Source organism: Protopterus annectens, chromosome 14.part0 (genome assembly GCF_019279795.1).
Source record: "Protopterus annectens isolate FY-2018-M chromosome 14.part0, PAN1.0, whole genome shotgun sequence".
Lineage (NCBI taxonomy): Eukaryota > Metazoa > Chordata > Ceratodontiformes > Protopteridae > Protopterus > Protopterus annectens.
In genome coordinates, this window is record NC_056748.1 from 180,495,599 (window position 1) to 180,519,779 (window position 24,181).

Here is a 24,181-nt window from a genome sequence, read left to right on the forward strand (position 1 = left end):
GGGGGGCACCTGACATCTAGGGCAAGAAAAACTGATTAAAATGGCATTGGCTTCATGTTTTATACCCCTGACAACCTGAAGTCATGGAAGAAGAGACAGCAACCGACGCAGGACCCAAGACTTTGTTATTCAGGCCGACTGAGGGCAACCTGCCAGCAGATTACCCCCAAATGTAATGACTGCAGCAGTGAATACACTCGAACTTCTACATTTATGGTAAGTGTACACAAATGTACTTTCTAAAGCTTTGGGACTCCAGCGAACCATGGTGAGAGCCATTATCCACAAATGGAGAAAACATAGAACAGTGGTGAACCTTCCTAGGAGTGGCCGGCCTACAAAAATTACCCCAAGAGTGCAGCGACGACTCATCCAAGAGGACACATAAGAACCCAGAACAACATCTAAAGAACTGCAGACCTCACTTGCCTCAGTTAAGGTCAGTGTTCATGACTCAACCATAAGAAAGAGACTGGGCAAAAATGGCATGCATGGCAGAGTTCCAAGGTGAAAACCACTGCTGACCCAAAAGAACATAAAGGTTCATCGCACTTTTGCCAATAAACATTCTTGATAATCCCCAAGACTTTTTGGAAAATATTCTGTGGACTGACGAAACAAAGGTTGAACATTTTGGGAGGTGTGCGTCTGTTACATCTGGCGTAAAAGTAACACAGCATTTCAGAAAAAGAACATCATGCCAGCAGTCAAATATGATGGTGGTAGTGTGATGGTCTGGGGCTGCTTTGCTGCTTCTGGACCTGGATGACATGCGTGATTGATGGAACCTTGAATTCTGCTCTGTACCAAAAAGTCTGAAGGAGAATGTCCGGCCATCAGTTCGTGACCTCAGGCACACTTGAGTTCTGCAACAGGACAATGATCCAAAACACACCACCAAGTCCATCTCTGAATGGCTTAAAAAAACAAAATGAAGGTTTTGGAGTGGCCTAGTCAAAGTCTGGACTTGAATCCAATTGAGATGCTGTGGCATGACCTTAAAAAGGTGGTTCATGCTCGGAAACCCTCCAATATGGCTGAATTAAAATAATTCTGCAAGAAGAGTGGGCCAAAATTCCTCAGCAGTGATGTGAAAGACTCATTGCCAGTTACTGCAAATGCTTGATTGCAGTTGTTGCTGTTAAGGGTGGCACAACCAGTTATTAGGTTTAGGGGGCAATTACTTTTTGACATAGGGCAATGTAGATCTGGATAGTTTTTTTTTCCCTTAATAAATAAAATCATCACTTAAAACAGCATTTTGTGTTTACTTGGGTATCTTTGTCTAATATTTACATTTGTTTGATGATCTGAAGCATTTAAGTGTGACAAACATGCAAAATAATAAGAAATCAGGAAGGGGGCAAATACTTTTTCATTGCACTGTAGAGCGAGAAAGGAGATAGAGTGGGATGAGGCCAAGCAGACATTGGGACTGCAGGCTTAAGACTGCCTTCCCTACCAGGGATTATTATCAGAGTATAGGCAAAAAGAGAGAATGGGGAATCTTAAGAGAAAGTCCTGCTTTGATAGAGTTTTTAGTTTAATCTAGAGAAGAAGCTGCTATTAAAAAGGTGGGATTAGTAGGGCATATACAATATTGCATGATCACTATAAGAATCATCAAAGTAAGTTAGAAAAGATTGGGAAGAGACACTAGAAAAGCAGTTAAAAAAAAAACAGTTGGAGGACATATTTATGTCCTATGTTTGCATAAGTATTTTTATACCCCAACCAGATTTCAAAGTATTTTTGTTGGGTAGATAGTAAAGTGTAATGAGTTGGCAGATTTTAAAAATTCCCTAGAGAGTATTGTATATTTAATGAGCAAATTATTCTTTTGAGCTGAGACACGGGCTCTGAATTGCCTGGACATAGTAAAGCTTTATTAAGTTTCATTTGTTTGGCTTCCAAAAAAGCAAGTAGTAGAAAATGGAAATCAAAGTCTAAACCAACTGTATTTGAAGTATTGAATATTATAAAAGAGATAAAAGAACTGGAAAAGAGAAGGAGCAAATTACAGTGAAATAAGTAGCGGATCTTCTTCATATGTTCTGGAGTTGTAAATGCGTATATAAACTTTGGAACTCTCTCTTAAAAAACTGCAAAAAGATGGGTTATCAAAGTTCTCTACACTCACATGGGAATTTATTCTACACATTCCCTCCAAGAGAGCTTTCCAGATCGCAAATATTTATTTGTATGAATTTTTTTTTTGAATTCTACTCTATATACAAATTAAGTTGTGGAAACAGTACATGCAGAATAATGCTCAGGAAAAGGAGGTGTGAGGTTTAAGGGGAAAGTGGAATTCAGCAATTTACGCACTGTTGGACTGATGCTAATTGCAAAGAAATGTGATGTATAATGTATGTGAATGGAAAAATGTAATATGATGTGTTTTTCTTTTTTTGTTAATGTACATTTGCCCATGGTTTAACTCATAATTTAATTTTTTTTGTTTGTGTCTTTCGGCTTTTCCCAGTTAGGGGTCGCCACAGCGGAACTCCGGTCTGCTAATGATTGGTAGTTGATTTTTACGTGCCGAGTTACCAGCCCTGACGCACAACCTTCAACGAAGGTATGCCCATTCACACATGTCTCCACGCAGATGACGCTCTAGCTGAGAAACGAACTGGACAGCATCTTACTGTGAGGCGACAGAGTTTAACTCATAATTTAATAAAGGTGGTAAAATATAAGTCATTTTTATTGGACTCTGTTCATTTTCTTTAGTTTTGCCTTGTTCCTGCTTATTATTTTGCAATACTGCTGATTCTGTTTTTCAGAATTAAATAAAACACTTACCTAAAACAGAAAATAGTGTTTGCTTACACAGCTCTACTGTTTTGTCATTAAAGTCATAAGTAACAGAAACTTTGTCAAGTGGCAGTAGTGTGCTTTTTCTACTGTCTCATTGAAAATTCTAAACCAGTAGTGTCCAGTATAGTTGGGTAACTACTCATATGGTATTTATAGTATACCCTAACACTGTCTTTTCAACCTTTGTTGCACCTTGCAAACACTCCAGTCTCATTTCAGGGTAACATAGTTTACTTACAAATATTGTACAACAGAAACTGTCCTTTGACACAGAGGAGTTGATGGCAGCTAAACACTTTACTACAGTAAGTAGAAATAAGACGTTATGTACCTACCATAACGTTCCATGTTAGTTGTCTTCTTCTCGCCTTCTTTCTTGCTGGATGGGTTCGGAGCCGAACCTCAGCTCCGACTCGGCCAATACTAAAGCTCGAGAGCTAATTCCACCGGCTCGAGGCTCCCCTATATCCCACAATGCTAGGTGGTAACTACTCAGATCTCGTTTGATAGCTAAACCAAGCAGTTCTGGTCTCCATAGTATGGAGAAAAAAGAACCCACCTCTGTATAAACCTGAATGTAAGCTACCACAAACATAAAAGGGGGAATAGAGGTGGTAGAACATGTGGGAAGGAAACTCCAAAGGAAGATCCCAAAATTTCCTATTGGTCTGTCCAGGCTAGGGGGAAGGAGGGTGGGACGCAAGAAAGAAGACGACAACTAACATGGAACGTTATGGTAGGTACATAACTTCTTAATGTTAAGTTGTCAATCTCGCCTTCATTCTTGCTGGATGGGACCTCGTCCCTAGCACCTTATTCCGGGTGGCCTATCGGAACAGACTCTTGAGAACAGTGGAACCAAAGCTGGCACTGTTTCTGGAGGCCATATCCAATTTGTAATGTAAAATGAAGGTATGAGGAGAAGCCCAAGTGGCTGCTGCGCAAATGGAATCTATATGCAGCCTGTCCTGAAAAGCTACAGATGTAGCTAATGCCCTAGTTGAATGAGCTCTAGGTCTTGAAGGCAGTTTTTGATGTCTGATTTCATAGATGAAGGTAATTATAGAGGTAAGCCATCTTGAAAGGGACACCTTAGTAACTAGAAGGCCCAGTTTCCCTTCCGCATAAGACAGGAAAAGTTGATCAGATTTCCTGAACTGTTTAGTCCTGTCCAAATAATATCTAAGTTGGCGGTGAACATCTAGAAAATGTAACTTTTGTTCCGACCTGTTGGAATAGTCAGGGAAGAATGCTGGGAGATCAATCGTTTGGTTCAGATTTGTCTCAGAGGAAACTTTAGGTAGGAAGGATGGATTAGTCTGGAGGGACACCCTATCTTTGTGGAAAACTAAGTAAGGAGGATGACTGCACAGAGCATGAAGTTCAGATACCCTTCTAGCTGACGTTATGGCTACTAGAAAAAGTGTTTTCCATGAGAGCAGCTTAAGAGGGCATGAAGCCGCTGGTTCGAAGAGGGGGGGGGGGGGTATCAAGGATGCCAGAACCAAATTCAAGTCCCATTGAGGTGGGGGATCTTTGATTGGGGCTTGAGCAGAAAAACACCTCTTAAAAAGGCGTTGCAGAGCTTATTGGACATGATACTGGAGTCTGAGACTCCTACATGAAAATTAGATATAGCAGCTAGTTGTACTCTAATGGTAGATGAAGAAGAGCCTAAATGGAAGAGCTCTGCCAGAAAGTCTAGGATAGACTGGATAGGTGCAGTGAAGGGGTCTATATTCTTTGATGCTGCCCAGAAGGAAAAACGTTTCCATTTACTATTATAAATCTTCCTGGTAGAAGATTTGTGAGAGGCTATCAGGATGTTCCGGACCGAATGAGAGATTAAGGGAAGCCTGGCTAGGGTAGGAATTGGAGAAACCACGCTGTGAGGTTGAGAGAATGAAGGGAGTGGTGCAGCTGGCCAGACTGGTGGGTTAACAGATCTGGCACCGGGTCCAGATGCCAAGGCTGCTCCAACAGGTAATGATGGAGGAACGGAAACCATATCTGTCGAGGCCAGTAAGGGGCAATGAGGATCATTGTAACTCTCAAGGCGATAGCTTTCTGAATTAATTGAGATAACAGTGGAAAAGGGGGAAAAGCATAAAGAAGTCCCCGGGGCCAATCGTGGACTAGAGCGTCTCTGGTGGGATGGCCTGGTAATGGGAAGAGAGTGAAGAAGTCTTGACACTTGCTGTTTTGGGGAGTAGCAAAAAGATCGCAGCAAGGCTGGCCCCATCTTTGGAAGACTTCTTCCAGCACTGATTTCTTCAGTGACCACTCGTGGGGCATCAGAATGGCCCTGCTCAACTTGTCCGCAATCACGTTGAACTTCCCGGGAATGTGCGTTGCTATCAGAAAACGCTGAGAAGAAATCGCCCACTGCCAAAGTCTGAGTGCCTCTCGACATAAGGGGTAGGATCTGGTTCCATCCTGTTTGTTGATGTACCACACTATGGACATGTTGTCCGTCTGAATTGCAATAGTCCCCGTGGGAAGAGAGTCCTGAAGGGCTTGCAACGCTAAAAGCACTGCTCTCATCTCTAAGACATTTATGTGCAAGTGGCACTCGAAAGGTTGCTTGACTGTCCTGCCCTGATAATGCCCCCCCACCCGATCAGGGAGGCGTCCGTTTTCACCGTGGCGACTGGGAGGGGAGGAACGAAAGGTCTGCCTTGGAGAACTTGAGGTGATGTGATCCAGCAAGACAGGTGATTCTTGCATGATTGAGTTATTAATATGATGTGAGACATCGGGAGCTGTTGGAAGGACCATTGAGTAAACAGCATCCATTGGAGGATCCTCATGTGGAAACGAGCTAAGGGGAGAAGGGTGATAGTAGCTGCCATGAGTCCTAATACCTTCAAGACTACCCTGGCTTTGACCTTGTTGCATTGTAATAGAAGGTAAACTTGTTTGCGGATATCTAACACTCTTTGCTCTGTAAGTCTGGCGGAAAGATTGAGTGTGTCTAAGGTGGCGCCTATAAAGGTAATAGATTGACAAGGCGACAAGGCAGATTTTTCGAAATTTATTGAAATGCCTAGAGCTTGGCAAGTTTGGATGGTGAAGTCTCTGGCTAGAAGCAGTTGATGTCTGGTGGTGGCGGTAAGGAGCCAGTCTTCTAAATATGGAAACACTTGGAATCCTTGACGTCTCAAGTGAGCCACGACTACTGCCATGCATTTGGTAAACACTCGGGGGGGGGGGGGGGCTGTAGTGAGACCAAAGGGCAGGGCTTTGAACTGGTAGTGACCGGCTCCCTGCCTGAAGCGGAGAAACCTCCTGGAGCGTCTGTGCATTTTGATATGGTAGTACGCATCCTGAAGGTCTGTCGAGCACATCCAATTGTCCTGACCCAAGAAGGGTAGAATGGACTGTAGCGTGATCATCCGGAATTTTGTTTTTTTGATATAATTGTTTAACTTGCTGAGATCCAGTATAGGTCTCCAGTCCTGTTTTTTTTTGGTACCAAAAAAAAATTTGGAGTAGATTCCGGATCCTTGCTGGTCTGCTGGGACTGATTGGATAGCTCTTTTTGATAGTAGCTTTGATATTTCTAGTGCTGCTTGTTCCCTTAGACTGGGTGGAACGTCTGGAAGGGATCCTTTGGGTTGGGAAGGGGTGTGAATAAAGGGAATTTTGTAACCCTCGGATATGATTGACTGTACCCATTTGTCTTGGGTGAGGGAAAGCCAGGCTTTTGGGTACAGTGATAATTTTCCCCCGACTGCCTCCAAAGGTGGACAGCCGGGCAGCTCCTCAGGGATGCTGAAAGGGTTTATCAGAGAAAGTTTCTCTGCTACCCTGGTTTTGCGGACCTCCTCTGCCTCTAGGGCGGCATCTATTGTTATTCCCCCCTCTGCCTCTAGAGGGGAATCGACCTTGTGCGTCAGATGAGACTCCCTGAGGCTTGCGGAACCACATTTTTCCTCCCCTCTGACCTTTTGGATAAGGTCTAGAAGGGGTAGAAAAACGGACTCCCACGGCAGAGAGAGTCTTACCTTCCACCTCGCACCTAGTCAGTGTATCCTTCACCTGAGGACCAAACAATGTTGAGCCATCAAAGGGGGAATTTGTGAAGGACGCCTTGAAAGGGTCCGCAAAATTGCAAAGCCGCATCCAGGCGTGACGTCGTAAAGCTACACCTGTGCCTGCGGCCCTACTCACCCCATCAGCAGCATATGAGATAAGCCGCATGAAGGAGTTAACAGTCGAATTCAGGGTTGCCAACTGGGAGTTCATTTTGTCTTGGAACCCCTCAGCTGTTGGATCCTGTATAGCCTCACCCATATCTTTGAGCAAATCCCTCTGGAGACGGGTGAAGTGACACAAGTAGTTCAGCGACCGCATTGAGAAGGTCGCTGACGAAAACATCCGCTTACCGTTCCTGTCCATGGTCCTAGACTCCTTATTAGGAGGATGGACAGATACCGAAGGATCGGCTAACTCCTTCTTAGTGGCTGCGGCCACCACCATGGCATCAACAGAGACACCTTTTGATAGAAACTCTTTCTCCTTAGGGGCAGTAATAAATTTTGACGGCCTCCTTGGGGTAGGTTCCACTGAATCAGGGGCCATCCAAGCCTTCCTTGCCACCACTCCCATAAGGGGTCAAAGGGAGGGGGGACGCCCAGGAGGTGGAAGGGCGAGAGCCAAACGCCTCAAGGTAAACTGACTCGTCTTCTGAAGGGTTAAGGGCGGGCCAGTTCCCCCTCTGTTTCAGGATTTCAAGGATGTCAGCAAAGGAGACATCCTCAGAGGGGGACCGAGGGGAACCTTCAGATTCCTCCAAGTCAGTGTCAGAGGTGATAGACTCAGGGGAGTCAATGTGCTTCCTCTTGCACTGTCTCTTCCGAGGGGGTTCTCCTACCGGATCAGGAGAGGCCTCGGAAGAGGAGGAAATTCCCAATGGGGAAGCCTGAGGAGCTGGCTCTCTGTGGTCTGATACAAGGGCATGGGTAGAAATCACCGCAGGCACTGAAGAGGGAGGAGCTGACGGAGCCAATGGAGCCGACTGTGGGGTAGACACTGGGTCTAGCACGCTCCGCATGACCTCGAAGGCGCCCCCATCAGGCAAGGCCGGAGGTCCCCGCTCCGAGAAGACAAGGACCCCCCCCGGCACCGACAGGGACGGCTCCGAGGCCGATGTCGGAGCTGAACTCACCAGCGCCGACGCTCCGAGAGGGAGAACGGGGTCGGACAAGGGTCCGATGCCACTCGCCCCCTCGGAGCCAACGAGGGAAGCCCGGTGTCGAGATCCCTCCAATGAGGAAATCGGAGCAGACGACAGAGCCGAAAGGGAAGGTATCGGCTCTGAAGCACCGACAGCCACGGCTCCGATGAGCCCCGGCTCCTAACTCAAAGGAGTCGGAGGAGGAATAAAATCAGGAATGGAAATAGCCGCTGACTGTTGAGTAGGGCTATGCAGCATTTGGGCCAGTGCCTCGGACTTGAGAAGTCTACTCACCACCCTTTGTAAATCATGGTCGGACAGCCTGGAGGACCGAGAGGAGTGAGACCTATGGCTCCGTTCTGATAGAAGAGGAGATCTCGGCGCCGAATGGATGGAGCCGATGGAAGGGGACCTAGACCTCTTCTTAGCAGGTGGCTCCGATAAGCCTATCGGAGCCGACTGAGTCTTGTCAACCTCGGCTCCAGCCGGAGCCGAGGTGATAGTATGACATTTGGAAACATCGGCTCCAGCCGGAGCCGATGTCGAAGCCGATCTAATGCTTCCAGGGGACGGCTCAGAAACTGGAGCCGACGGTCTGGAAGTCTTAGAAGGCTTCCCTGACACAGACTGGGTCGGGGGGCCTTCAGGCTTTAACAAGCCACGTAATATCAATTTATTTTTGCGTTCCTGCAGGACTCTAGGGCTGAATGTATGGCATACAGCACATGAGTCCTGCAAGTGCAAAGGTCCCAGGCAATATACACAAGAAGTGTGACCGTCTGTCAGAGACATTTTCTGACAGCACGAATCACACTTCTTGAAGCCTGAGACCTCGGAGTCTTTAGACATCCTAACTCAGTGTAAAAACACAAGCACAACACACAAACACACCCTTAAGCAAAATAAAAATCCAGTCACACTGAAGGACTAGGGGAAGGAGAGGGCCAAAGGCCTAAAAGTTAAGAAGGAAATAAAAAGGGATTTCAGACACTAGAGGGGGACCCGATTTAAACTAATGAAATACTATAAATAAAACTATGGTAAAAGGAAAAAATAGGGGTTGAAATAGAAGTTTCTAAACCAGAAAACTTACTAACCTGCCAGAGCCGGTAGAAGAAGCACCTCGTCAGCTAAGCGGCAAACGAGATCTGAGTAGTTACCGCCTAGCATTGTGGGATATAGGGGAGCCTCGAGCCGGTGGAATTAGCTCTCGAGCTTTAGTATTGGCCGAGTCGGAGCCGAGGTTCGGCTCCGAACCCATCCAGCAAGAATGAAGGCGAGATTGACAACTTAACATCTCCTGTTATCCTACTCAATGCATTTAGCTTTCTCAGTACCCAGCACCTTTTATCAGTGATATGGCATGTAAATGGTAAGCGTTTGCTGTAGCACTTCGTTCACCACACTCCACCTTGTAATGTACTTGTGCAGAGGGCGTGTGGGAAGAGGTGTGTGCATTACACTTTTGCACCCTTGTTCAGCTTTACAGTTTACTAATACAGTGAATATGACATTTTTTTGTGTTTTGCTTTTAGCTAGTATGTATTGCACATAGAATTCTAGAACTGAGCAATTTACATAGCATTGGAATGAATGGAAATTGGTAAAAAAAACATTGATGGTATGCTGCATAACAACAATGGAAACATTTTCCCTTTTATTTTCTCTTAATGTGCATATACCAAATTTACATATGGAAATGTGATGTAATAAAGATGTTTAGAAATAATAATAAAAAAAGAAAATGGGGATAAAGCAATTTTCGAACATGTGAGAGATTGCATTAAAAATGTGATTGGGAAGCACTGAGTGAGGATAGGACTTGGGAACAGATAAATGTTTATATGAAAATGATTATCTGATGTTGTCATTTTCATTCGTTCCTCAACCTGTGGGTCTTGCATCTGACCCTCGCATCCAGCTGGCCACTTTAGAAGCTTAGGATTCGAAGCTCAAGCTCCTCCTCTCCAACCCATAATAAAAGTTTTTTGGTAAGTCGTAAGTCGGCTTTGAGCCATGATTTTCTGTTTTTTTTTTTTTAACTAATTTATTTATTTTACTATCCTGTCCTCCCTTTTTTACATCTTAAACCTTAATTTAAACAAAAATAAAGAAATAAAAATATATTTTTTTTGGTCTAGATAGACTTTCCTATGTTTTTTTTTCTCCGTTTGGTTCCTTTCGTCCTTCTTCTCTTTCTCTCTCTTCTCTCTAAAGCGAAGGTCGATTTTTTTTTTTTTTATCATGACTGATAAGCCCAGTAAAACCCTTGGGTTTTAAAAAAATGCACTTCCTATGGGGACAAGATTCTCTTACTTCATGCCCAGAGGGGGGGGGGGTGCCTTTACTGTCTAGGTTCAGCAACTCCTGGACAGTTCCTGTGACATTTATGAAGGGTTTAATCTGCGAGCGCTGGCAGTCCACAGGAACAAGCTCATTTTAAAGGGCTTTCTTCCTTCTCCTGCTCCTTCTCTGCCTTCCACTTTAGGGGTACAAAGCCCTGTAAAGAAGTATAAGGAAGCCTGGGAACATAGAAAACATTCACTGGAGAGATTTTCCTCATCCTCTGAGCTGCCAAAAAAGGCTCCGAGAACCTCGGATCTTAGGCCTTCGGATCTGGCATTAATGGTCTCTTCTCCTTCAGCTCTCTGTGCTCCTCCCTTTACTTCGGAACAAGGTGTCTTGGAGCAGAGCTCTCCTCTCAAGGAGGCATCTCCCAAAAGAGTGTCCAGGCCACCATCAGCTTCCTCTTCCATCATAGCTTCCCGGAGCTTGTCCGAGCATGAGGTAGATAGACTGATGAGACAATTTCTCAAGACACAGATCTACATGGGGGTTTTGCCAGCTCTGTCCCCTCCTGGATCCATAAGCAGACATTCTCCTTTCCATCCTGTAGCTCCTTCTCCAGTCCAACCTCCTGCTTCGGAGTCATCAGATCCAATGGCCCTAACAACCAAGACATTGGATCCAGTAGTTATTACTTCAAGTACGACCATCTCCCTGAGTTGCTTGGCTCCAACAGCGTCATGGCTCAGTGCATCTGGGAGCCAAAGCCTAGATGTCGAATCCGGGGAGATTATTTTGACTCTGACGTTTTCAGAGCTGTCGCTTCCCCTCATTGCTTCAGAGTTCGGCAGCTTGGTGCCAACTCCCCCTTTGGAGTGGGGGATTGCAGGGACTGTGGCAAAGTCTGCTTTGACAGCTTCAGCTCTGGACTGACGACTCTGCCTTTGAGGTGGTGGAGAGGGTCCTTTTCCACCATAGGGGAACTCCCAGTTCTCCCATTATCAGATCCAGTCTCCACCTCCATATTGTGACTGAGACCTCACGTCTATTACTGGGGCAGCCAGTCCAGGAACGCCTTCAATCTGTGGAACTCCAAATTTCTTCTGATACCTTCCCAGAATATCCCACCAGGGAGGACCCCCCCAGAAAAAGAAGTGTAAAAGGAGGTACTTGGATTCCTCTCGGCAGTCGGTTATGACTTGCATTGGCTTTGAGGAATGGGAGAGGTCCCCAAGATCTCCATCTGACTATGTTTTCTTTTGAGACATCTTAGTAATCCTCCATCAAAAAGGTGAGTGGTCCTCCCAAAACCCTAACCCAGAGGAGACTGTGCTTTTGGAGGCTTTCGGCACCGACCCATCTATATATTGGGTGCCCCCCCCCCCCATGGATGCACTTATTGATTTAGTATCTACAAGGCATGGAGGGAACCAGACACTGTAGAGCCCATATGCAAATGGGCAGATAAGTTACTTAGTGCCCCCATAGACTGATGAAAGGAATCCCAGTAGATGCAATGGTTGCTGTGGTAACCACCAAAAAAGAGCTGGTTCAGGAAAGCTCCACTGGCCATCCCCTCTAACAAGGAGTCTAGGGCTTTGGACAGATTTGGAAAGATGGTTTGCACTTCAGCAACATTTGCTTTGCGAGTGTTAAGCTACTTATCTTACTTTACCAGGCTACAGAGGGACTTAATCAAGGACCTCTCTAGCTTTCTCTCCAAGTCTATGTCTGATGAGGAACAAAAGACCATTTCCTCCAGAATGCCCACTCTTCAGTCGATATCCAACTTGTCCATGAGGATGATATCTCACTTTGCAGAAGGCACTTCAAGGGCCGCCTGTTCTGGTATTGTCATTAGGTGTCATGCCTGGATGCGGTTATGTGACTTTGTGGAACCTTTCAAGGCATCATTTGTCAATGCACCCTTTGATGGCTCATCATTGTTTGGCTCCAGAGTCAGACACACTCTCTCCCGTAGTGAGAAAGATGGAAAGACCTTGTATGCCATTGGAACCTGTTTTTGTACTCCACAAAGATCCTTCTCCAGGAATTAGCATGGTAGTAAAAAAAAAAAAAAAAAAAAACTGTGGTTCAAGAAGTCTCTGGGTCCTTTTAGGGAATCTCAGGGATACTTATCCCCCAGGGGCAGAGTGGGAAACAGTTATAGTGGTAGGCGCTCCCCTCATGTCAGAGGGGGGTTTGCAAAATCAAGGGTCTTGAGATTCTTTTACAGGCAGACCCTTTCAGCACCCCTGAAAGGTTGCCTGGCTGCCCTTCTGTGGAGGCAGTTGGGGGGGGGGGTATCCTTGCACCTAGAAGCCTGGATAGCCATCACAAACGACTGATGGTTGCAAAGGATCATATCCAGAGGATACTCCATTCCCTTTTTAAATCTCCACAAACTAAAGATTTACCTCCCCCATGTGTCACTCAGAGAGAGGCAGCAGCTATAGAAATTACAAAGCTGCTCCAAAAAAGAGTCATCCAGGAATTCCCTCCCAACGAAGTTGGGACGGGCACCTACTCAAGGTTCTTTTTAGTACCAAAGAAGACAGGGGACCCAAGTCCAATTTTGGATCTGACATCTCTGAACAAATCAGTGAAGAACTCTAAATTCATGATGATCACAATTCATTCCATCCTACCTCTTCTGAAGATGGACAACTGGATGTACTGAATAGACCTGAAGGATGTGTACTACCATATCAAAATGGACAGGTGCACCAGATGGTATCTTTGCTTCAGGCTGGCCGCCAGCCTTTACCAATTCAGAATGCCCCTGTTTGTTCTCACCACAGCTCCCACAGTATTCACCCAAATGCATGGCAGTAGTTGCAGCTCATCTCAGACCTTGGGAATTTCAAGTGTTTTTTTATCTGGATGACTAGCTCCTAACCACTTCAAACAGGCATCTACTCATTCAAGCCAGGGACTACCTGTTGCAGCTAGCTCCCACTCTTGGTATAATTGTCAACATGTAAAAATCACAATTGCTACCTGTTCGACTGATAGACTTTATTGGCGGACGTTTAGACATGACCAAAACCATGACTTACCTACCTCCAGACAGAATTTCAATTCTGAGGCTGCATATCTCGCAGCTCCTAGCATTTATGGCCCCTCCAGCAAAATTAGTGCTCAGGGCATTAAGCTCAATGGCTGCCACGATAACTCTGTTACCTACAGCATGCGCTTACACATGAGAATCCTACAGTGAATGTTATTAGTCCAATGGTCTTTACACCATCACCCACTGAACCAGCTGGTCAAGCTATCACGTGTATACAAAGATTCTCTCCTTCCATGGCTTTATTCTTCAGAAGTCGACCAAGGACTCCCATTTGTTCTTCCCCCTCCAAACACCACGCTGACCACTGACAGCTCCCGGATGGAGTGGGGAGGACATTTTGTGGGAAGGACTGTCCAAGGCACATGGACTTCTCAGGAGACCAACTTGCATATCAACGTCCTAGAGATGAGAGTGGTCCTTCTAGCATTGCTCAGCTTTCTTCTTCTTCTTGCGACTATTGCGATTCAGATGGGCAATATATCCATAGTGTGGTACATTAACAAGCAAGGAGGAACCAGATCTTACCCTCTGTGTCAAGAAGCAGCAAGAGTGTGGCAATGGGCGATGTCTACCAACTACTTTCTAACTGCAGTCCACATTCCGAGGGGGTACAACATTCTAGCAGACAGGCTCAGCAGAGTTTTACTGATGCCTCACAAGTTGTCTGTGAATCAGTCAGTGGCAAACATGATCTTCCTCAAATGAGGTCAACCTTGCTGCAATCTCTTTGCGTCCCCCTTCAGCAACAAATACAGTGGGTTCTTTGCATTGATCCCCCTTCAGGGACAGTCACCAAGAGTTGCTCTAGTCCATGTTTGGCCCTCCAGTCTACTTTATGCAGTCCTTCCTTTACCCCCTGATTCCCAAATTTTTCAGAAAGCATACTGGTTGAAGAGCAAAGTAATCCTCATTGCTCCCTTTTGGCCTCGCCAAGTCTGATTCACCTTCCTTTGGTATCACCTGATTTGCCCTCCCTGGAACTGAAACCACTTCCAGATCTACTATTCCATCCCTTGGGGCAGACCCACTCGGATCTTCAAGGCCTAAAATCGACCACATGGTTTCTCCATTTCCAATGATGGCTAGACATTCCAAGCTTTCATCCCCAGTCCAAATGTTTCTGATTTCCCCCCACAGAATATCAACCAGAAATATGTACAAGAGCAAATGGAAAGATTCTCTGTCTGGGCTCAACAGAAGCTAATAGATCTTTTTACGGTTGCTTTCCCAGTAGTATTGGATTTCCTGGCTTTCCTCTCCCAAAATGGGGCCAGCTATTCCACTGTAAAAGTTCAAGTGGCAGCTATTTCAAGTTCTTTCATTGGAGAGAACTCTCTTTCTTAAGCTTCGTCAGAACTATGCAAGGCCTTTCTCAGAGGTACCTTTTTATTTCAGCCCCAAATCAAAGATCCAACTCCTCCTCCTTGGGACCTGATTTTGATTTTAGAGGCATTAGTTCTTCCCCTTTTTAAACTTGCAGCTAAGGTAGATTTGAAGTTTCTTTCATGTTGGTAGCTGTTACTTCAGCTGAAAGAGTTTCTGAAATGCAAGCCCTCTCTTTTAAATCTCCTTATTTGATTTTTCATAAAGACAGAATATCTTTGTGGAGAAATCCATCCTTTTTGCCTAAGGCTGCTACAGAAAACAATATAAATCAGTCTGTTAACCTAATGATCTGATGATGTCTCTTTCACTCTTCCTCACCAGTGGGTTTGGGATGCAACCCTCAGATCTGACTCATCCGCTCTTCTCCTAGACTTCGGATCCAAGCCTTTTGCTCCTCCCTCTACCCATAACCTACACAGCTTTCTCCAAGTACTCAGATCTCGTTTGCCACGTTCAAGACCAGACGAATGATCCAGCCTTCTGGTATCCTTTGCAAATTATCATTGTTGTTTTTTTCCATTAGTGCTCCCCCCTTGTTAGTAGTGTTTAGATAGTTAATTAGTTTTAATAGTTTTGATAGTTATAATAGCCTTACTAGTTTAAGTAGTTTTGAATAATTCAGGTAGTTATTTTAGTTGCATGTGTGTGTTAAGATTACATAGGTAGTGTTAAGTTAATCTTTGTATAAGGTAGATTACTTAAATTAGCAAAAGTTAAATTTTTGATTAGTGTTAGTTCCTAGTTTTTCACTGGCATCAGTGACTTTGTGTGTGTTTTGAGTCCTGACTGACCTTGCTTCTTTTTGGCCCAGTCACGTCAGAGAGAACTGATAAACCCACTGGATTTAAGAAATGCACTTCTTGTGGGCATAAACTCTACAGTTCAGATGCCCACAAGAAGTGTGTTTATTGTTTCGGTGCTGCACATCTGTAGAGGGATAGCCAGATGTGTGCCACCTTTAATCCGAGCACCCTCTCGGATCGGAGAAATTAATTTAGTGAGGTCTGCTTCCTACAGGGGCTCAACCCCCCCAACTCCTTCATCCTCTGATCCTAAGAAGAGACCTCTGAAGTCTTCGTCCTCCCTGTCGGAGCCTTCTTGTAAGAGATACAAGAGTTTGGATCCTGAATCCTCAGATCAGACTCCTAGATGACCTGCCTCAAAATCTGTTTGTCCATTAGATCTGATGGCTCTGGGTCCGTCAGCCAGTTCCACCTGTCCTTATAGCTTTAAATCCACCAGCTTTGGATCCACAAGCCAGGCCTTGTATTACGGACCCTACCATTCAAACAGTATCACCGACTCTGCCGGAAAAGATCTTCCACTCCCCCCCAAGACATCCAGTCCACCTTGTACTACTACTTCCAGAGCTTCCAGAAATTTGTCAGAAGTTGACATGGACAGAATGATGCAAAAGTTTCTTTGAGCTCAAATTCAGTTGGGGATACTTACAGCTCCACCCCCCCATTGGATCTGGTGAGCCTCCCATCCCGTAAAAGACTTTCTCCTTCTCCTTTCCAACCTTCAGCTTCTGAGTCCAGAGATCCAAGATCATCCCTGAGAGGTACAGCGGCAAATGTGAAGTCTCATCATGTCTCATATCTGACAGCTACCCTAACCAGCTTGACTCCTTTCTTTTTGAGTCAGAGTGCATCTTGGATCTGAGAGGTCTGAGCTGGATCCAAGGGGCAGGGTTTTACTCCAGTTGGCTTGGAGACATCCCTTCCTTAGGAGCCTCGGCCTTAGACAGCTCTCTTCCAATCCTATCTGGAAAGCATGGATCTGGGGATGTCCGCTGGTTTCTTACCTCGCCTGCTTTGGCCTCGAGGGAGGAGGCAGTTGTTTCCTCGGGTCCTTTTGCTTTGCGGGTTGTGGAAAGGGTGTTCTCCGCTATCGGTGAGACGTCTTCTTGTATCTTGGCTCCCTCCCCTCGCCCTCTAGCTGTTGTGAGCTCAGAACCAATCATGTCTGTTCAGTTAGGTCAGCTTGGTCCAGAATGCCCCCAAGCATGCCCCCTCCCAGGTGCCCCTCCTATCCCGATACCTCCCCAGACCACACCACCGAGGAGGCCCCCCAGAAAAGGATGTGTTAAAGGAGACGCACAGACTCCCTCATGAAGTCTCTCACTGAGGACATGGACTTTGAAGAAGGTGAAGGGTACCCCAGATCTCCAACCGACAATGTTTCCTTCTGGGGTGTCATAGTAATTCTTAGGCAGAGGGGTGGTTGGTCAGCCCCAAATCCTTCACCAGAAGTCTGTGCTGTTAGAGGCCTTTGGGACTGGCCCATCTACATCTTGGGTGACTCCCCCGGCAGATGACCTCATTGACCTGGAAAGAACCAGAATGACCAGATAAGATTCTGTCCTCTCCTGCTAATCATCAGTACTGGAGCAAAGGTGTGGCAGTTGATGCCATCGTTGTGGCAGCAAGGACAAAAAAGGAGCTAACACAACAGAGCTCCACTGTCTATCCTCTGAACAGAGAGTCCAGAGGGTTGGACAGGATTGGGAAGCTTGTTTGTGCCTCAGCCACTTTCTTTCTGAGGTCATTAAATTATATGGCACTCTTCCCATGTCTGCAAAGAGATTTGATTAAGGAGTTGTCAGACTCTCTTGCTGAGTCCATGATGGTGGAGGAGCTCAAGAAGGCTTCTCCACAGCTGGCCAGTCTTATTTCTGTAACCAATTCATTGATGAGAGTTGATGTCCCATGCTTCAGAAGGCACCTCTCGAGCAGCCGGCTCAGGCATAACTGCGTCGCCATGCCTGGATGAGGCTCTGTGATTTCACAGAACCCTTTAAGGCATCCTTTATTAATACCCTCTTTGAGAGTTCCTCCCTTTTCGGACCATCAGTTAAAGAAACTCTTACCCACAGTGAGCAGGCAGGAAAGACCCTGTCTGCCTTTGGCATCAAGTTTTCAACCCCCCAGTGTACCTTTTTCAGGAACCAATGAGGTGGTAAGAAGATATGGTTCTGTAAGTCTCAGGGCCCTTTCCTAGACATGTGGGGAGATTCCTCTTGCAGAGGCAGAGGTAGAGGTTTCAGTGACAGATGCTGCCGTAGGGACAGATGGGGTCCGCAGAATCAGGTTTTTCGTGATTCTTTTCCCGATAAACCTTATCAGCACTCCTGAAGTGATGCCCGACTAATTACAAGAAAAAAATGGGTTCTAAACTTCATATCCAGAGGATATTACATTCCCTTTTCCCTTCCAGCTTCAGTAGCAAACAAGAAGCACCCCGATGTTCCACCCAATCAGAGAGAGTCAGCAACCCTAGAGGTTCAAAAGCTGCTTCAAAAAGAGAGTCATCCAAAAGGTCCCATCTGAGCAAATAGGATCTGGAACTTACCCCCACTTCGCTTTGATGCCATGTAAAGCTAGGGACCAACAACCAGTCCTGGATCTAAGCAGACTAAACCAATTTTTAAAGAAGTCCAGGTTCAGGGTGGTTACAGTACCGTCCATTCTAACAATTCTGTGCAAGGACAATTGGATGTGCTCCATAGATTTCTGGGATGCATACTACACATTAAGATACACAGGCACTCCAGGAATTATCTGCACTTCCTGCTGGGAGCCAGTCATTACCAAGTCAGAGCACTGGCCTTTGGACTCGCCACAGCCCCCTGGCTGTTTACTAAATGCATGGCAGTGGTGGCAGTTCATCTACGGCTACAAAGATTCCAAGTCTTTCCATACTTACATGACTGGCTCCTCACTGCCCCAACTACTACAGGCCATACCTGCTCAGTATCTACAGATCCTTAGGGATATCTATAAATTTTGCAAAATCCAGACTAGAGCTATTGCAAAACATAGAGTTCATTGGGACTCAATTGGACACTCAAAGGATGGTGGTATGTCTACCATTACAGAGAATAACAACCCTGCAAAATCTGGTAAAGGATGTTGTCCTGTCCCTGTCCTCTAGCTGTACTGGCTCTACAAGTATTGGGATCCATGGCAGCTACTATAGTCTTAGTCCGTTTGGCTCGATTCTTCATGAGGGTTATGGAATGGACCTTAGCAGTTCAGTAGTTGATTCTATGCCAACCCCTCTCCATGCCAGTAAAATTCACACCAATCTGCAAATGCCATATGCGATGGTGGCTTCACTGCCAAGGCTAACACCTAGGCAGACCGTTTTCTCTTCCCCCTCCAATAGCCACAGCGACCACAGACACTTCCCAGTTAGGGTGGCAGGACATTACATAGGAAAGATGGCCCAAGGCATGTGGTCCCTTACAGAGACCATTCTTCACATAAATGTCCTAGAGATTAGAGCATTCCTTCTATCATTGCAAGCCTTCCAGGACAGTATTCCTCTATGGACTGTTGCTATACATACAGACAGCATGCTAGTAGTCTGGTACATCAACAAGCGAGGAGGAACATGTTCTAACCTGTTGTGCAGGGAGGCCATGAGGATCTGTGAATGGTCAATCTGTTCAGACTGCTTTCTAGTTGCAACAGACATACTGGGAAAAAACAATGTGTTGGCAGACAGACTCAGCAGGTCCATTCTGGCTCCTCAGAAATAGTCCCTCAATCAGTAGCTAATATGATTTTCAGGAATTGGCGCAGCCTCACTATGATATCTTTGCCTCTCTTCTGAACAAATGCAGTGATTCTCCACTCTGACCCCCCTCAGGGGGAGTCACCGAGGGATGCTCTAGTCCACAATTGGCCTTTGGCACTCCTTTATGCTTATCCCCCTCTTCCCCTAATTCCAATATTTCTTCAGAAGGCAAGAAGGTCGAAGTGCTCAGTCATCCTCATTGCCCCCTTCTAGCCTTGCCAGGTGTGGTTCCCTTCCTGTGGTCTCATCTCAAGCTTCCTCCTTGGATTCTGGAGCCCAACAAGGACCTTCTGTCTCACCCATCAGAATTGTGTCACCCCAATCTCCACACTTTCAAACTGACAGCATGGTTTCTTCACTTCCATTGATTGTCAGACAGTCCAGGCTCACCTCCCCATTCAAGAATATTGTTCTAGCCTCTCAGAAGTCTTCCACCAAGAAGGTTTGCAAAAGTAAGTGAAAGACATTTTCTATATGGGCAAGGAAAGAGAACATTGGCCCCTTTTTAGCATCTGTTCCTGATGTTTTACTTTTCCTTAGTCTGTTATTTAATCAAGGAGCAAACTTTTCTAGAATTAAGCTACAACTTGCAGCAATTTCAAATTTTTGTGCCGGATATGAATATGCCTCCTTATGGGCTTCTAAATTGTGTGAAGCCTTTTTGAAAAGGGTTTCCCTTGTACAACCTCCTGCCAAGGAACCTTGTCCACCATGGGATCTCATACTAGTGTTACAAGGATTAATGCAGAAGCCTTTTGAACCATCAGGGGCTTGTGATTTAAAGTTTCTATCCTGGAAAACGGTTCTCCTGGTAGCATTGCTATCGGCGAGAAGAGTATCTGAATTACAGGCCTTGTCTTAGAAGCCCCTTTATATAATTTTCCACAAGGACAGAGCGTCTCTATGTACTAATCCCTCCTTTATGCATAAGCTTGCCACTTGAAGCACACCTTCATCAGTCCATCCATTTGCCAGTATTCTTTCCTAAGTTCACAAATAAGGGTGAATGCACATTGGATCTTCTTTATGTTCACAGGCAATTAAGTTTCTACCTTCATAGAATTAAGTTTTTACTACAGTATCTTTACGTTGCTGTCTGTGTGAGTTTAGTTTAGCATTCAGAGTTCAGAAGTTCTGTATATTAACTGTAAGTTGTCCTTGTGTTTTCTAGTGAATTTGGTGGTGAAGCATCACCGGATGCTGCATTCACAGCAGCTGGCCATCATACTACTACTACTTCCTCCATATCAGCCTCCTGTTCCTCTCAGTCAGCCTTCCATCCTGTGTTGTCTTCAAGAAGCATCACAGAAAGATTGCCTCGGATGTTAGACTTCAGGGTCGAATACAGGGACCGCATTATAGATGTGGTACTTGAAGACAGCTGTACAGTTGGTAAGGATTCCATGAGAACTAAAATGTCATCTTAATGTATGTACAGAGATCACTGGATTGTAGTTTTCTTTACCGTTTTCATTAGAAGGGTTGCATCAGTAATGATTTTTCTTCTCATTTACCCTCCCAGAACTTTGACATTGCAGTTTCCACTAAGTTTCTTAACTTGATGTAAACTGGTTTAGTCGGTTGAAGAATTTAGACGAAACAAAAATGTTCTTCTGTTTATCATAAAACTTGCTTGAGAGTCTGAACTTTCATACTACTTTGCTAGAACACCATGCCAAGTGCAGCAGCCAGAGCTCTCAACCTTCCATCTCCAAAATGAGGAACATTAGTCCTCATAATGTGGAACACATACTAACGGCTTACTAACAACTTCAACTAGGAAGATCATAGGATGGTTAAAATATACTGCTTTTACTTATAAAAATGATCTTTTAATGAATTTATAAGATTCCTCTCTGTTTACCATGCATATCAGTTAAAAATTCTAGAGAGCATATTTATGGTATTAAAAAGAAAGATGTCACCAATGCCCTCTATAAGCATTCCACCGTTTGTTCCCCCTTTAAAAAATTCTTGTTTTCAGTTTTGGAAGTTTGCAAAACTGATATGAGGGGGGGGTGATTTTAAGAATTACCTACAACAGAGGGAAACTATGTGGCAAATCAAATTAAAAGCTGACAGTTTCCCTGGCTTAAACGAGGCCATTAACATAAAATGTTTTTTAAAACACAGGAAGTTACATGTCCATAAATGCAATGGTACCATTACCTCTTTTTTTAACTAAAAAACTCACAGTTGATTTTAATTGTAATTTGTTAAACAGTTCAATCAATCAATTACTTGTGGGTGTATTTAAAGCTGTATTTTGATGTTTTTATTTATTCTGATGAAGTCTTTCGACGAAAGCGGAGAAATAAATTTTATTACGCTATTTGCTTCATTTGTATTTCTCATTCATACTGAATTTGCCTCCTATTGCTGCATTCATCGTGGTGCTTTTGTTTTCTAAAAATTCTTAACACTGACTTTGTGACAGACCATTTCAATGTGGAACTTAGAGGAACATGAACTTTTTAAGACCCCTAATGAGGTACATTCCTGGTAATGAGGTACGCCTGAGATGTATGGCAGCAGCAACAACATTCCACTTTACTGCATAAATTAAATATTTCAGGAGAGATGGAACTTGTATAAATGATATATGTCAGGAATCCCATTGGTGTAGTAGGAGAGTGTCCTCCTGCAGTAATGGAGAACCAGAGTCAGCTAATGACTCAGAGCTTTCCAAAGGCAGTAGGGTTAAGCAGCCAGCAGCTATCTCTTCTTCCTTGGGGGTGGTAGTCTCAGTTTGTTGCTCTCTAGCAGAGGCTAGAGATCAGCACTAAGGTTTATTTATCTGTGTGTTTATTGGGGGGAAAAACCCAAAAGAATTGTGTTTAGCTCATGGTTTGTGCTGAAGAAATCAGATGTTGCAGGAGTCAGAACTATACTTCTCACCTCTTAGCACAAAAAATCTGGATAAAGCCTAAAATAATGGGGGGGGGGGCACAGTCCCCAAATAGGGACAGATTTGAAATATTGCTCTTTTAAACTTAGAAAATTGCTAGAATAACAGTATTTGTGTTGATATGCATTTTCTGAAGATATTAAGTCTGGAACTCTAATGTATGTCATTACTTTGTGAATGTAATCCTCAGTGATTTACCAGAAATCCACAAATTTTATGAGAACAGTCCAAAAATACAAGACAAAAAAATCTGGATGGCTGGGATATGGTTAGAACAATTTTCTTCCTCTTCTGAGGAGCATCAGTCTTCAAGAAGGACCATAAAAAAAAAAAGTGTCAGAAGCAGGTTGAAGAGGAGGGAGAACTCTCAAGAACATGACAGAGAAAAGGATAACACTCACAATGTGACATGCACATAAAGATGCCTCAAACAGTGAGCTAGTTTTGCAGTTCCTGAAAATGACGTGTGATAATGCTATTCACCATTGTTTGACCCCTTTGTAGGTGAACAGAAAGGTAGCTCCTTACATATTCTGTTAGGTCAAGTAACAGTATACATCTGTGTTCAACATTTGAATCACTTTTGCAGTAGCTTAATGTGGGTCCAGCCCCATTGACCAGACAACTTTCAGAGCTTGAGAGCACCTTCTACACACACTGTCAGGAGCTTGGAAAGAGCTCCAGTATAAAGACAGTGTACCAATTTGGTCAGAGCTTCTTGGCTTCCGAAGTACACGCCTTTTGTGGAACTATAGCTTGGCCAGAGTTCCTTCAAGGCTGGGTGGATGAGTCCCTGTTAGGGAAAAACTTACATTAAAATTTATTTATTTATTTTTTTTTATGAAGAAAACTTTTTTTCTTGACAAAAATGCTGTGTTTACTTGGAAGCTGATTTTTTTTTAAGAACTGTAGTTGGTTTCTAAATTAGTATGTATGTGCAAATGCTTATTTGAACTTTTTGTGTAAAACTTCTGATGTTAAGTTGTCAATCTCGCCTTCATTCTTGCTTGATGGGTTCGGAGCCGATCCCTCGGCTCCGACTCGGCACTTGCTTTAGCTCGAGAACTCCTTTTACCAGCTCGAGGCAGCCCCATATCCCATGATGCAAGGCAGGAAGTACCCAGATCTCGTTTGCCGCTTGGGAGGTCTTCTCTTTACCAGCTCCTGGTAAGTAATTCACTTTTGTGACATTTAAGCCCCTTTTTAGTTAAAAACCTTTATTTTTGATAGTTTAACTTTAAACTTAACTTTTCTGACAGAAATCCCTGTCTCTTTTAAATTTTTTTAGTCAGTTAATTTCCCTTTCCCATCCCCCCCCTGTTAGGGTGTGTGTGTTGGTTTATTTTACTAAATCCCTTTTGGGATTAATTTAATTTAATTGGACTGGTGTGTGTGTGTTTTGGGCACCATGTCAAAGAGAGGGTTTCAGGTTTTAAGAAGTGTGACTCCTGCTGTCAGAAGATGTCTCTGACAGACGGTCACACTTCTTGCCTGTACTGTTTAGGCCCTCTTCACCTGCAGGACTCCTGTGCTATTTGTCACTCCTTCAGCCAGAGAGTCCTGCAGGAGAGAAGAATAAGTTGATTCTGAGGGTCTTCTTCGGAGGGCTCTCCGGCTAAGTCGGCCCCACAAAATCAACAAAATCTGCCAAGACCCAGGCTTCTGTTTCTAAGCCTGTGGCCTCGGCTCCGACTGCGTAGAGTCGAGATCGGCTCCGCTGGAGCCGATTCTGGATCTACTAAGCCTTGGCGCCGATGGCTATCGGTGCCGAATCTGCTTTGACCACTGTGGTGTCGGTTCCTACCGGCTCCGACACCCGTGCACGGGCATCGTGTCGGCTCCGATCGCTCCGACACCCATGTGGCACAGGCATCGGTGTCGGCCGATCGGCTCCGACACCGTTACTCTGGTGGCTGTATCGGCTCGGCTGGAGCCGATACAT

The 24,181-nt window shown here is 44.8% G+C and overlaps 1 protein-coding gene across 3 annotated transcripts in view; it reads left to right on the plus strand.

The window, feature by feature from the left end:
• Window positions 1–24,181, plus strand: part of FAF1 (Fas associated factor 1) — a 5,915,525-nt gene that overhangs the window by 671,260 nt on the left and 5,220,084 nt on the right. For all 3 annotated transcript variants that reach the window (XM_044055943.1, XM_044055942.1, XM_044055945.1), the window contains exon 4: window positions 20,503–20,723. In XM_044055943.1, the coding sequence (XP_043911878.1) occupies window positions 20,503–20,723 (221 nt within the window). The remainder of the gene's footprint in view (window positions 1–20,502; window positions 20,724–24,181) is intronic.